General features: G+C 34.5%; 1 protein-coding gene across 1 annotated transcript in view; it reads right to left on the reverse strand.

Moving 5' to 3' along the window:
- Positions 1 to 3,290: 3,290 nt before the first annotated feature.
- The window catches only part of LOC105829558, a 30,196-nt gene continuing 18,842 nt past the window's right edge, over positions 3,291 to 14,644 (reverse strand). Inside the window, exons 2-16 of the mRNA XM_036286269.1 lie at positions 11,840 to 12,169; positions 11,024 to 11,359; positions 10,315 to 10,553; positions 9,271 to 10,116; positions 8,643 to 8,816; positions 8,368 to 8,566; positions 7,913 to 8,151; positions 7,698 to 7,825; positions 7,089 to 7,359; positions 6,439 to 6,655; positions 6,250 to 6,375; positions 6,080 to 6,162; positions 5,879 to 6,003; positions 5,222 to 5,464; positions 3,291 to 4,607 (exon numbers count right to left, since the gene is read on the reverse strand). Of these exons, the coding sequence (XP_036142162.1) occupies positions 4,500 to 4,607; positions 5,222 to 5,464; positions 5,879 to 6,003; positions 6,080 to 6,162; positions 6,250 to 6,375; positions 6,439 to 6,655; positions 7,089 to 7,359; positions 7,698 to 7,825; positions 7,913 to 8,151; positions 8,368 to 8,566; positions 8,643 to 8,816; positions 9,271 to 10,116; positions 10,315 to 10,553; positions 11,024 to 11,359; positions 11,840 to 12,169 (3,664 nt within the window). The 3' untranslated portion in view covers positions 3,291 to 4,499. The remainder of the gene's footprint in view (positions 4,608 to 5,221; positions 5,465 to 5,878; positions 6,004 to 6,079; positions 6,163 to 6,249; positions 6,376 to 6,438; positions 6,656 to 7,088; positions 7,360 to 7,697; positions 7,826 to 7,912; positions 8,152 to 8,367; positions 8,567 to 8,642; positions 8,817 to 9,270; positions 10,117 to 10,314; positions 10,554 to 11,023; positions 11,360 to 11,839; positions 12,170 to 14,644) is intronic.

A 14,644-nucleotide genomic window follows, 5' to 3' on the forward strand; every position in this document is an offset into this window, starting at 1 on the left:
ACTTTTTACTTATAAAGATTAATTATTTAAAAGCTACAAAAGTTACAAGTAAATTTATTTATTTTTACAATTAAATTCTGGAGACATACGTGAACAATAAGAATAATAAAGAATAAACAATGTACCTTATCGTTGTGTCTTTATTGTCATCGATTTGTTGTTCTGAAAGTTTTGTCGTTTTAATTTTTAGCATAAGATAAAAATTCTATTTTTGCATTTAGATGCATTTTGCGTCAGTCGCACTTTGTTTTCCTGTTTATACTTGACTAGATATACGATCGAGATCAGACTAATTTCAACAGTGAAGGAGCAACTGGCACGAATTGAGTTGCAATATAGGATTACGGAATTACAAGGCAAGGTTTGTCGTCCAGTTTGCCCCAATAAGGTTAATAGAGGACGCCGGCGGCCAGGCGATTTCCTTGACACGAGCTTGGTCCGCGCTTTAATCGAGTTATAGTTTGTAATGACAGCGAAAATCTATTTTGCTGCTCATAACTGCAGTTACTTCGAGAAAAAAAGAGCAAATAAGCAACTTGTCTCTTGAGTGCACCTTGAAGGCTTGGCAACGATCGCCGCTCGTAATACGAACACTCGTCCAGCTTACACGTGTTATTTGTCACTGTATTGACGTTTAATTATAGCAAGAACGTTCGAACGAGATAGATCTTGCTTTAAGAATGAAGGCATGGAATGCACTTCAGTGGGATTTCTGCCAAGGAACAAAGTAATCGGAACGTTAGTTGAAGAATTAATACTGAAACGTTATACAGTCGACTTTTTGCTTCTTGCAATTATTTAACATTTTATACCTTGTCAATTTTTAAACTGTTTTACTTTATAATTTTCGTTATAAAATGAACGCTTTTTAACGAAAGTTATAAAGTTATAAAGAGTCTATTTTATAATGAAAATTCAATACAGAAATGATAGAGGAAATTGTACTAGCATACTAAAACCTGCAATTCTAAAAAAGTAGATTTATAAAGTAGATATATTCGAAATTTTGATCATATTTGGGACAGACAGAAAGTAAAAATTACTAGAAATGTTATAGATACTATGAATATACGCCCACTCGGAGAAAAAAACCATGAATTAAACTTTAACATGTTCACTGCCAGTCAATTTACGTCATTATCGCATGATTCCAGCTATTGCTAACGTCTGTTGTCCGATAAACGATACAACACCATCGCCGTACAGAGAAATTCAATACTTTCAGTCCAGACGCGATGTTTATTACCATAAAACTTGTAATTTATCCCGGGGGCGTATCCTCCTGCTCGAAATGTCAAGCATGCTGTACATACTAATTTAAAAAATATGTAGGTTTACATGCACGAGTATCGCATTCAAACTGCAGCATTGTTGATTATGGAAAATAAAATTAAATCAATTAATTGCACAGAGAAGCGTGAAGAAAATGATATATAAAGATAAGTAAAAATAAAAAAAAAAATGTTATTACGTAGCATCCAGTAATTATCGCTTTTAAAAACGAGATGTGAAAGGTTCTGCAAAACTAATGAACACTAATATGTGCAGAATCGTGGAATATTTTACAACGTTGGCTATCATTTGTTCAAGCTTAATTAAACTAAATTAAAAGTAGAAAGGCAGTACCGTTGAGAACGTGGGGCATTCGAATGAAAGCAATTTTTCGAAGTAATCCTCTCTCTCCGTACAAATGCTTTTTCGTCTATATGTACATACAGATATATCACTGTACGAATGTACATACAACGGACACCGAATGTCCAGAATAAAATACAACAAATATGTTGTACAAACGAATATATTTTACTCACGGTGCATCCGTTACATAGAATCTCGAATTTTTCAGAAGCGCATTTGTTTTATACGAACAAATATTTACCAATCCTTTACCCGCTTCTTTTTCTTTTTTAATTTAATCTAGGTAAGAGGATTAACTTGGATTATGTGGTATAAAATTAAAATATAAAATTTACATTTTATCATTGTGTTTAATTTAGTTCTCTTATTTTTATCTTACTTTCTGTATATAATTACAATATATATATATATATATATATATATATATATATATATATATATATATATGTATATGTATATATATATATATATGATGTTATTGATAAAAAATGAGAATAATTATTTTTTAATGTTCTTGCCGAAAACTTAGTAATTGCATCAACCTATAATTAATAATGAATTATTAATTATTCTCTCCGTAATAAATTCTTCCAAATCGTTAGGTCATTTTTTTACAATGATTTTGTGGAAATATGCGAGACAATCTTATAAGTCTAAGAAAATATCAAGCGATAAACGCAGATATGGAAAGTGAAATGCATTGTACCGCGAAACGGTGATTCATGGGAGATTTCCCTACTGGCTACTTTAGAGACTGGAAGAATTGCGTCATTAAGCATTCAAAAGCTTGCGGAACAAAAATATATAAAAAACCATGTAAGAGCCCCTGCGCGAATACAGTGCCGTTTCTACACCCTGTGTTTTCCATGAATCCTTTTTTATTAAAAGACTTTAATTGGACATAAATCCAGCTTATTAGTAAATGAGTGATTCCGGTAGAAAAAGAAGCAACGCGGTTTAATTGGTTATTTCCGCGATTTCGGTGAAACTGACTGGAAAATATCAGATTAAGATTAAAATTAAGATTCTGTAAAAATGGCGGGCATGAATTGACCTTACATGCGAGGCCGTGATTAAAATAAAATATAATTGCGACGTTTACATTAGAGACACGGGCGAAATTTTGTCCCACTAACTGCCGCACTTCTTACTGTCACGGACTTAAAAAACTGGTAAAACGTTTGAAACATTGAGCAGTTCAACCACAGCTTCCTCGATGGAAATCGATCGAGGTTGTTCACCTCTTCTACGTATACCTACTAATACGTACGCATCTCGTGTTCATTCGTTGGAAGTTCACCCGGCTAAATATTTTATTCCTGCCACAATGTTGTCTCGACCTCATATGTGTCACGCGGATCGATGGCAGTTGACGTGCGCGATACGACTCATCGTTAAAACAATCAAATTAAAATCGTTTAAATTTTCGCACATCACTAAAAATATAAATAACGTTTCATCTAATTGACCATATTATTTATTTGATTTCTCGTTTATCTGATATTATTCACCTATGACGTATTCTGTGAAAATATTAAATTATTTCGTATTTTATATTTGAATTGTTTTTTCTCGTTAGAATTTTTGTTATTAATTAATTTGAAAATAATATGGTTATACTTTCAATTTTTTAATTTTAATTGAACTTTAAATTGTATTAATTGCTCCAAATTAGTTATTATTAGTTTTTTATTTCATTGATTCATACATGTTCTATTAATTTTCTGCTGCATACTATTTTATGTACTTTCAACAAGTTAGAAAGATAAAATAAAAACTAAATTAAATTTTAATGACATTTGTATTGAATCTAAAAACTCTTTACAATAATTACGATAATTACAATGAGTGCTTAATGAATTAAAGTTATATCTCATGATGCGTAAGAAAATAATTATTTACTGCCCTTAGATCTTGGTGTACCTTTTTCAATAAGATTTTAATAAATAAACCGTAATTATATTAATACAATTATACTCTTAAATTCTTATAGTAAAATTTAACATAAAAATTAAATTTTTGCACTAAATTTAATAGTCATAACGTAGTAACATAATTTATAACAGTTAATTTGTGCTTAACAATTGTAACTAATCATAAACAGTCGATATATTTGCTCTTATAAATTATTCTTAAGATTAATTTATAATGTTTTCTTTGTTTCCTGTTTTCTTTTACTTTTTACACTTTACCTTTTTATCTTTGTTATTTTATCAAAATTGACAAGATAAAAGTGAAAAGAACAAACATCAAAAAAGACACGATTGTTAATAAAATACCGTACGAAGAGACAAAACGGTAATACGCAAAAAGCAAGAAACAGGAAGCAAAGAGCACATTGTAGATTAGCCTTTACTCTCTGAGTATTGAGCTAACAATGATAACGAGTTAATTAAAAATAGTCAAATATATGCAGTCGTCGCATATGTGTCTCTCGCAATAAAACTATCTAACATAAGCGAACTTTTGAATTTTACAAAATATCTGAACTTATATAACGAATAATAAATATCTGCGTATCACGCTAAGAATTAATTGATCTATCGCAAATACGATATCGCGTGACTATAAGAACACGACTTTAAAGCGAGCAAGATCTAATCCGCTTAATACGCGCGGATACGAATAGCTCACTTCACGTATGCAAATCTTCCATATGTGTTCGGTACGTTTGCTCAGATGACTCGCAGCTTCTATCGTGGGATTATTTCGCACCAACAGAAGCAGCAGCACCACACCACACGTGTCCTAATGCACTATTTATTGAGCACTTTAGACGATAAATTTGCAATGGTTATTTAGTGCCGTCCCTTGACACACGTGCGCAAATGTACTACTTCTCGCGATCTACGATGTGAAGTTCACGTTCTGTAATACGGTCTGTAGGTGGACATCGGGATGTTGTTCTTCGATAAATGATGAACGTCACCCTGGTCGTACTCCACGTCGTTGTAGATACCGCTTTGATTCTGAAACATAAGCCAACTCGTCGATATACAACTAATAGTTAATTAGTTTCTATAGTTGTAGTAATTAAATGAATGAAATGAGTCGTAATACAAATGAATCGGATTCAGACAAAATTAAACAAATAAATTATATTGAAAGGATAAAATCGGAAAAGGATCAGAACGAAGTATTTGCACAAAATTGGCAATTTAAAGTGAATTGATTAAAAATTGCTTTGCGGTATTATATTGGATTTCTTTTATTCTGAAGAATTGGCTTTGTAATTATTAAATTTCTTTCTATTTCTTTTTATCTCTCTATTTCAGATTTAATTAACATGATGAGGTTAAAGAGACCTTTTACTCTAAAACTTTTATTCGAAAGTGTGACATATTAATATAAATTCATTTTTATCTACTATTCAATACGTTATATTTAATAATTTAATAATGCAATTAAACTAAAAGCGAATTACTTTAATTCAATAACAAACCGCTATTAATTTCAGATAGATATATTATAAAATAAATTTTATTTTACAATAAACACAGTAAATATTTTTTTTACGTGCAAGGCTTAATTTATCTTCTATTAAGATATATAATGTATGCTCGATGAGTTAATGGATATTCACCGCTAATGAAGATCTTGATTTTGGCCTCGGCACATGAAAACCACTGCTTTGAGGAATTAGGTCAGCTCTGTCCTTATCTTGCGGTTCAGAATCCGAGCTATCCGGATCTGGCTGTGGTCTCTGTCTCGGCCGCAACGGGGCCTGAAGTCGCGGTAATGGAACCGGAGGCAATGTTCCGTGAATGCTCATGGGTGGATAACCGAACATCGCCGAGCTCGGTCGTGTAGGGCCCATGGGTTCGGTCTTCCGATAAAGAAAATTTAATGAGTTTCTTATCGCTAACAAGCACAATTAGAACAAAATAAGAAATATCAGTTTAGTCATTACAGTTTATTGCGCAAAAACCATCCAATTTACAACTTTAAGAATTAATATCTTGCATTTTAATAACATTTATATGATTTTATGTTTTTTTATGTTATCAAGCTTATATCGTTTTTATCATCTATTTATTTATAAGCATTAAAATTTTGTGTTGTGCACGTGTTCGCATTTTTTCTTGCTTTCTTAATTTTTATTATGCGTATTTAATATTTTTATGCTTTCTTAATATTTATTATGCATTTTAATATAACATTTTTTTCTTTTAATATATAAAATTCTCATTAAATCTCTGATATTACTTATTGAACATTAATTGATAAAGTTAATGCGTACCGCATAGAGATTCGCTGTAGCCATATGCTCCCCAAAATGGGCCCACATGTAAGGTGGCAAATTCGTTGGTGGTCCTTGTTTTACAGACGCTAGAGTGCCTACAGAACCAACCCTCGCTAAAGTCCCTGTAATTATTTACGTCTTTAAATTGTAGCCATTAGTGAAAGATGAAATTTATATTTAACTGCTAATTGAGTTTACCTGGAAGAGTACCGGGTATTCCACCTTGAATATAACCGTACACCGGAGAACCCGCAGACTTTTGTTCGCGAGACCATTTACGACTGCAAAACATACATGCAAAATTAAATGTATATTATCATAATAATAACAGTAGTATTGAAAAGTTTTCTTTTTTCAACGATGATTACCTCCACATTACGAGACAGACTAGAGTTAGAACTATGATTATTAACGCGGCCACGGATGCGCCTATAGCAACGCCCAAGACCTCCCCGTCGACCTCGCATTGCGCGCCATAATAATTTCCGGTACATCTGAAAATTAAAAAGAAATGTTCAATGCATTTAACGAGAACCTAGACGATCGTGTTTACTTACGTGCAGTGCATCTGATCTCCCTGATAAGAGCAAGTGCCGCGATTATTGCAATAGGTCGAGGGACACGACAAGCACGTTCTGCCGGATTCATTAGGATCGTTTTTATGAGGGTCCTTCAATCCTGAATTGCAGGAGCATGTAAAACCGCCGAAAGTGTTAGTGCAACTGGCAGATGAATGGCAGTCATTCAACTCCGATGAGGCGCATTCGTCTAGATCTATATAAATGATTTATATTATCAATTCTTATTCGTAATTTTTTAAGTTATATTTTTTATTTCATGAAATATTGAAATTAAATAGTTAAAATGTTTAAAATAGTTTAAACAATTTGAAACTTTGCATCTATTATAACTAAAGCAAAAAGAACAGTTTTGCATCTTAAAAAAATGTATCTCTTAAAATCGCTTAATCTTAAAATTTAGCTAGATACATAGCAGATATGAAAATAATTTCGCTGTGCCATCAAAATAATTACGAAAAACATTCAAACATGATGAGCAATACTATAAAAAGTTTTAATATTCTAGTAATTAGTTTGGGTGTTTTACATAATTATTTTGATGATCTAACAAAATTATTTTAGTTTACCTGTTAACTAAATTAGTATATTTTAGCAATACCATGTACTAATTATTAATCGAGCATTACCTTGCAAGTTTGATATAGATCCCGGTGGGCTCTCTACGTATAGGGCACTATTCCCAATGTTGTTATTTCTTCTATGAATAACACCTAGCAGATGTCTTTGAAGCTCACCAGCTAAGTTTGGTCTAATCGTTCTCGGTTCGTAAATGAGTTTCAGAGTAGTATTCACAAAAACTCCGCCTTGTCCTTGGCTTATGTCTCCATGATAAACGTTGTTTATCAGCGATCCCATGTATTCGTCCGAAAATGGTGTCATAGACATGGCAGACTCAATCTGTAGAAATTGTGTAAAAAATAAATAATATAATTTATATTTAATAAATGAAAAGAAATAGACGATTAGATTTCTCTCTTAATAAATTCTATTCTAGCTAATTAAGTAATTTGAAGTTTTTTAGCACATATTATAAATATTTTCTCATTAGATATGAATAAAAATAAAACTTTTATGATCTTTTTTATAATCTATGACTTTTATGTATCAGGGATATGAATAAACTATTTGTTGCGCTTAATTTGATAGAATACGTAATTTCTCAAAAGAAAAGTTAAAGTCGTTATTTAAACGTTTTTCTAATATTCCGAGTAATAAATAATTTAATTTATACTTACGGCTCTACTGGCTTCGTAAGCAAGGGTTTGGTATGATTCCGAGTCCTTGTCAGCTAATCCTCGATCCCACACGACCTTCTTGTCGTAAAATTTGTCAACTCTAATTGACACGACAATACTGACGATCTCTGAAAAAGAAATACGAGAAACAGAAATTCGTATGAACAATGGATCGTGCATTTTAAAAATTTCGCGATTTATTTTTGATAATTTACTTTTACATGGCAACGAATGTTGCAATCTCGCGTATCCTGGCTTGCAGTGACAAGCTGATACTCCTTGAACCGTCGCGCAAGCCTCATGTTGACTTGCGTCGCACGTACTCGTGTCGCCTACGATGCAAGTATCTATTCTGACGGGTGGCTGCGTCGGTCTTCGATACAGGGGCGGCCTTCGATTTGATCCATTCGGACGTGAAGTGGCAAGAGGAGCATCCGATTGTGGGATGGCGAGACTGGGCAAGAAAAATAGAAACTTTTCTGTGACATTTTTTCTTCTTGACCAAGTCTTCCATCTTGGCGTAAAATTTTTTTAGAAGGTACAGAAGATAAAATTGCTAACAAATCTAACAAAATAGACTTAAATTCGATCGAAATAGCTAAAAAAATATTTATTTTTTTTTACTGAATGATATAAAAAATGTTTTCAACCTCGCGAAATCGAAACATACCCAGCACCGATGATTGGCGGCGGTTGAGTTCGAGTTGGTTGCGGTTGTACATGGGTGGGTGCGGTCATCTGATCTGTGTTATCGAATACATTCATATACGTTCTTTTACCGTCAATACTCACGAAACCTTCCCCGCCTACTGCGGAAGTTAATATGACATCACCGCCGCCAGAGTTCAAGGATACTCTAACACTCCCTCCTGAAATTAAAGTGATAAAAATGATCGATCATCAAAAAGTCTCACTTAAAGAAATGTTAATTTATTTTTATATTACCGGAACTTCCTCCGGGTCCTTGAATCGCCGAAACCGTTACGTCAAAAACGTCACCGAGGGATGGATGTCTCGAGGGTGCATAAGGTCTCTGGCTAGGTAAACCTTGCGCTCCAGTATAATCCAAAGTATCGTCCAAAACAATTCCAGGTCGTGGGCGATAACGTTCAGTGGATCCTATTATAATTATTTGACAGATTATTCATTTATAATAAATAAACCATATTAATTATATGGATTACGCATTAAATAGGATAAACATACAGTGTAAGATAATATTGTTATAAATCAAAATTATGTATAATAATACATATTTATGTATATATCTCTACACAGTTGGAAGATATGTGTTACATTTAACACAAATTATAATATGTTGAAACATATTTACATATTTATTCATTCATTTATCTTACGTTTCAAAACTACATTATTTTTATATTATTTGATTATTTATCTATAAATTGTATTATTTTTAAGAAAATGTTGAATATTAATTGTAATCACAAAATAGTCAAATAACACAATCATATTATGTTAAATTAACACTCAGAATTTAACACAAAAATTTTAACAAGGACCGGTTTCAACATAAATATAAAATATTTTCTATATGTCTTCTTTTACGTGCCTGTATTTTTCGTGAATGTTGAAGTTGTGGAATGAATGTTTTTCTCTGTTGTGGCAGAATTCTTCGAGTAAGTTGCAGGAAGACCGTCGGTCGGCGTCGAAACGCTGGACGTTGGTTCCGTGTACTCGATATCTAATGTGCTGCTAGGCTCCAAGCTCACACCGAATTTGGTATCAATGCTTGGTTTCACAGTAGTCGCGGTTGGTCGAAGGAGGACTTTCGTTGACATAGATTCGATCACTTGGACCGACGAACTGGTCTCGATATTCAGGGTGCTAGTCGAAAAAGTCTTCGAGGTGGTCGAGATAGTTTTCTCAATCGGTTTTTCTCCCTTTGACATCGTGGATATTTTTTCTTCGATTTTCGAAGATTTCGTAACTTTGATTTGTTCGTTCGAAGATGCTGTCGAAGATTCTGGATGTTGTATCGTGCGGGTCGAAGTGAAGTCTGTAGGAACACCAAGGAGCAATGTCTCATCGGTGTTGATTTTGGTTTCCTTCGATGGTGTATGATACTTGTGAATTACAATATTATGCTTCTTAGTGGACTCTTCGGATTCGGATTTCTTTGTTGCATTCTGGATAGCTGAATTATTGATCGCCGCTGTGGATTCGACTCGATCTTTGCCAATACTAGAATTGCTCGCATGATTCTTAGTATCATTTTTAATAAGTGTTTCTTGATGACTGGCATCTTTTTTTATCGTGGAGCTCTCATGAGGCGTTTCGGATTCCGGTTTTAAATTATACTGCGAATTCTCCGTCGTTGAAAAGTTTTTGTCGCGATGGAAGGAATCCAGCGACAGTAGCGAAGGTTTGTAAGCTGGTGCCGGTCGTCTGTTTCCATCTTCAAAAAAAAATTTAATTAATTTTTCGGATAATTTTTATAAAATAATAATTGTTTTATAATTATGATCAAATAATTCTCTATCTTCTAAAATTACCCGGAAAATTCCGTTTTATATTCATGTTCCGTTAGGTTAAAGCAGCCATGCAAAATAAATGATTAATTAGGTTTGTAATTATTTACGGATGTACGACGTACTATGAGAAGAATCCCAACTCCAAGGCGGCACAACTTGCTCTGGTAATGGCACTCCGCTGATGAAGGGTCTAATGGGTCTCTCCGGTGGCAACAATGGTCTGTCAGGTGCAGGGGGCTTTTCAAACGGGTAAGGATGAGACGACGACAGTGGCGGCGGTGGTGGATTCATACCAGGAGTGTCAAAGTCCGACAACAACGGCGGCACATCCGATATTCTAGGTGGTCCTCTGTTGTTAATTCTGCAAATTTTATATCATTGTTAATAATGAGATATGTATGAATACATATTTGCAATTATTTTCTCAAATAGTAATTAACTAAAGTATTACTCAAATTTTTCTTACATTAACATTATCTTAGGTAAAAATTTACTCACAAAATTAAGAACTCTTTATATAAAAAAATTTATTCACAATATTAGCATTCCATTAATTAATTTTTGTGTTTTTTCTACTTTTAAGAAGAAAATTATTTCACATGATATTTTTTAATATAAAAGCATTCTTCTTAGTTTTTATATTTTTTTCTATAAATATAATGTAATTATAAATTTTATGACTGTTGCTATGACACAAGTATACAGAAATATATGAAATAACATTTTCAAAAATTATCGAAATAATTCTGATTTTAGAAACAAATGATTGAATCGTAATGTAAAATATGATATAAATATATGCTATGGGTGATTGAAATTTCATCGGATTACCTCGTTGCTTGTATTGGTCTCAATGGCCTCACGGTGTTCGCGGCTACGTTCACGTTGCCATTGAGCAACTTGACGATGCCGGTGATAATGTCCTGTATATCAGGGTTTGCTTGTCTATGACCTGGTGCAGCGGTTTGAAGGATCGGTGGCGGCGCATGATCGCTATAGATCCTCGGAATCTCTTGACGACCTCGTCGCTGCTGATCCGTTACTGACGAATGCTGTGCTCGTTGCCTCGGCGCGCCAACCAGCTGATGGGGCTCCGACAGGAGATCTACTCTCAGCGGAGCCCCTTGTCCTTCCCCCGACATCGACTCACTGGTGGTGGGCACTATACTACTTGTGACAACGGATTATTTTAAGTGTACTCTTAATTGAAACTAGAACTAAAGCTAATTGAAACTTATCCGGACGCGCTTATTATTATTAACCCAAAAATAATCACTTTTGTTTTAATGATCACCTGTTTTTTAATTTTTTTGAAATCATTATGTATATTTTCGAACAGTAACAAAAGTTTTGTATATAAAAAACACTCCAGACGACTAGTTCCGGTTTAATATAATATTTAGTGTTATGTTATTTTAAAGTTTATTTCAATTTTAATTTAATTCGAATCGTACTTACAGTAAAAACAGATTTAATTAATATTCTTGATGGATGTAATGAGACTTTAAATCGACATGTAATACTCATAGCAGCACATAGTACATAATATAGTTTTACTGTCAATATGGAGAACTTATTTACGTTTAAACCCCCTTTGCGTGTAATTCGCCCTTCCATCAATATTCATAGAAACGGAATGAAGCTTACTGGTAGTATTCGCCGGCTTTCGCCTCGATGTTATTTCCATCGATATGCGCCACGTGCTTTGATGACGTTAGATCGTCGATAGACTCGTGATTCGTTTCTTTGAACAGGATCCTGGTCTCTTCTCTGTCGTAATCGTTGACATTTTTCGAACTCTCCAATTGGAACGCCGGGATGGTCCTTTGGAAAGTCCGTGACGCATCCGGTTGACTCTCACTAGATGTTTTTTCGGGACCGGTATAAACGCTAGCACTCAACACGATATTTTCCCGAGACATTCGAGAGGATGTTTTATCGTTTTGTATAGCCGACACTCCTGCAAGTGAACAAAGGCTGTAATGTCAACTTTTCCACGTATTCCAATATTTTTTAAAATATAAAAGAAAGAGAAATAGAACGTTTATCGTAAAACGTACGGTATTCTGTTTCCCCTTTTAAAAAGGGCAACCTATCAGACATTAATTCATATGACACGTTTCTAATTGTTAGTCGAATTGCACGTAATACAAAAATAATTTTGATACACCATACATGACGCTCAAATTGGTCATTAAAATGTCAAAATTTTTTACAGCATCATTCTTGGACGTCTTGACAAAAGCGATCTTTCCGCGATGCTATAAGAATTTTCTATATTTTCGAGATTTAGATAACAGGATGTTACAGGAAATCGAGCTTTATGCTCGATTATATGCAGATTTCATACGTGAGGGCGATAAACCTAAATATAATGCATGCTCGTACTTTACGCGAATATTAAAACGGTAAACCACTGAAGTGAAGACTATTAGACCTACGGTCGTATAAGGAATATTCGCCATGCTCGAGGAACTCGCGGTATATAATACTTGCGTATAAGGTTGATGAACCTTTTTCGTAATATCGCATCAACACTCTTCGCGAAAGACCGAATTGCTTTTTATTTAAGACCGGCGTGTTGGCGCGTAAGAAGAAACGAAAGGGGCTGGGTAGAGGGCCGCACGAGTGATTGTTGCAGCGGATAAAAAAAACCATATCAAATTGCAATGGTCACTTCCTCATTCCGTCGCGTAAAAAAATGTGTAATTATATCATCGTTAGGGCGTAATTAGCCCTGCCATGCTCGCGTGAGAAAGATCTCGTGCCGCTCTTGATCGAGACGCAGATGAAATAATTTCGCACTCAAACGGTACTCTGAAAAGGTACTTTACGGTATCGTCGATTCGCACCTCGACCCTATTAAACGAGAAAGGTTCCTTCCTCATTCCGGAAGGAATTGTTAAATTCGCACGCTGTTGAAGATTACGTGAAATAGCCCTTTGTGTCGGGATAGTGAAAATTTACTGTAACCTTTTTCCGGTTACCCTACCGTACCGTAAATAGTCTTATTTCCACAACAAATTACCTTCGCATGATGTAAATGTTCTTTCTAGCTTATGATTATTCTCTTAAAGTATATTTGCATATTTTTACGACAAAATTTTACAGTAACTTTTATTCTTTTCTAAATTTGAAGACAATGGATTTGAAAAAAAAAACCTGTAAGAAAATCTTTCGTTTTTAAAAGATGTTTACTTGCGTTTAGCGATATATGTATTATATTAATTATATGACGATTAAAAATCTAAATGGAATGTGTAAACAATTGGAAATTAGAAGAAACATGGTTTCCAACCCGGGGAAAATTCTTTAACACGTATGTCGCATTGCCCGAGCGAACGGGAACTTTCGAGACAATCGAGAGGCTGTATCCGTGACCCTGCCTTCGACTAGTCAGGTGATCTCCTTCCCGCGAAAGGGTGGATCATCGAGCGCGCCGAGTAAAAAAAGTTCCCAGTCGAGTTGCTCAGTCAATCCGTCGAGGTGAACGGTACTCGAGCAGTTGACATTCTCGAGGCCGGTATCGAGCTGTTTGGCCAATCGTGAACGTGACGGGTATGAAATTACGATTGCGCTGTGTTCACCTCTTTCTCCAGCTCTCGGTCTCCAACGCTCATCTCTCTTTCTCTTTTCCTCGAGACGGCACCTTGCGCCTTTCAGTAGAAGGTAAAAAGGTTCATTGACATCGACGGCCAAGCGCGTCGTCGGTGATCGGCGCATCGAAATCGATCGCCGATCTGAGATCCCTCTTGATAGGGAAGGCCAATCAAGGAATAGACGGAAGTGGCTACTATGGTCAGCCACTTGTCTCGATCACTCGTGATGTATTTATGTTTTATTGCCGAGGCGCGCGAAAGGAGAAAAATTGGTTTCGTTTAGAAATCAAACAGATCCTTGAGCGAGCGACTTTAATGACCGTTTAATTTTTGTTGATTACTCAGAGCGCACTAGTTTCAACCTGGCTATAACGCAATAGATACAGCATAATAAAATTTTTGTTGAACGTTAGAAACACTTGGCAAAGGTGAACGTTTGCACCTGTTGTTGATGGTTTGCAGAATTCCGCACTGAAGATGCGGAATTTTGCAAGCCTTGAAGTCAATATCCGGAAAGAACACAAAAAGATAAGGAGCCGTAGAAAAAGGATGAGAAATTGTCATAACGGTAGTAATGTAGTTGGATTTTGAATATAAGAACTCAGCTCTTTAAAACTGTAAACTCTTGTTTTGCGTTCTAACTAAAAAAAAATTAATAGAAAATGTATAATATACATAGTTGAAAATTAATGTGTATATTTAAAAACATTTACAGAATAAATGTGATACAAGTTAAAATTTTTTCAGTTTTTTATCATGTGCGGATTATGATTTTCAACCCAAAAAGTGATACAAATTAAATTTACAAAAAAAGAAAAATGTCAAATCAAAAGAGGAATAGTTTTCTCTCCCT

The sequence above is a fragment of the Monomorium pharaonis genome, chromosome 4 (genome assembly GCF_013373865.1).
Source record: "Monomorium pharaonis isolate MP-MQ-018 chromosome 4, ASM1337386v2, whole genome shotgun sequence".
In the NCBI taxonomy this organism is placed as follows: domain Eukaryota; kingdom Metazoa; phylum Arthropoda; class Insecta; order Hymenoptera; family Formicidae; genus Monomorium; species Monomorium pharaonis.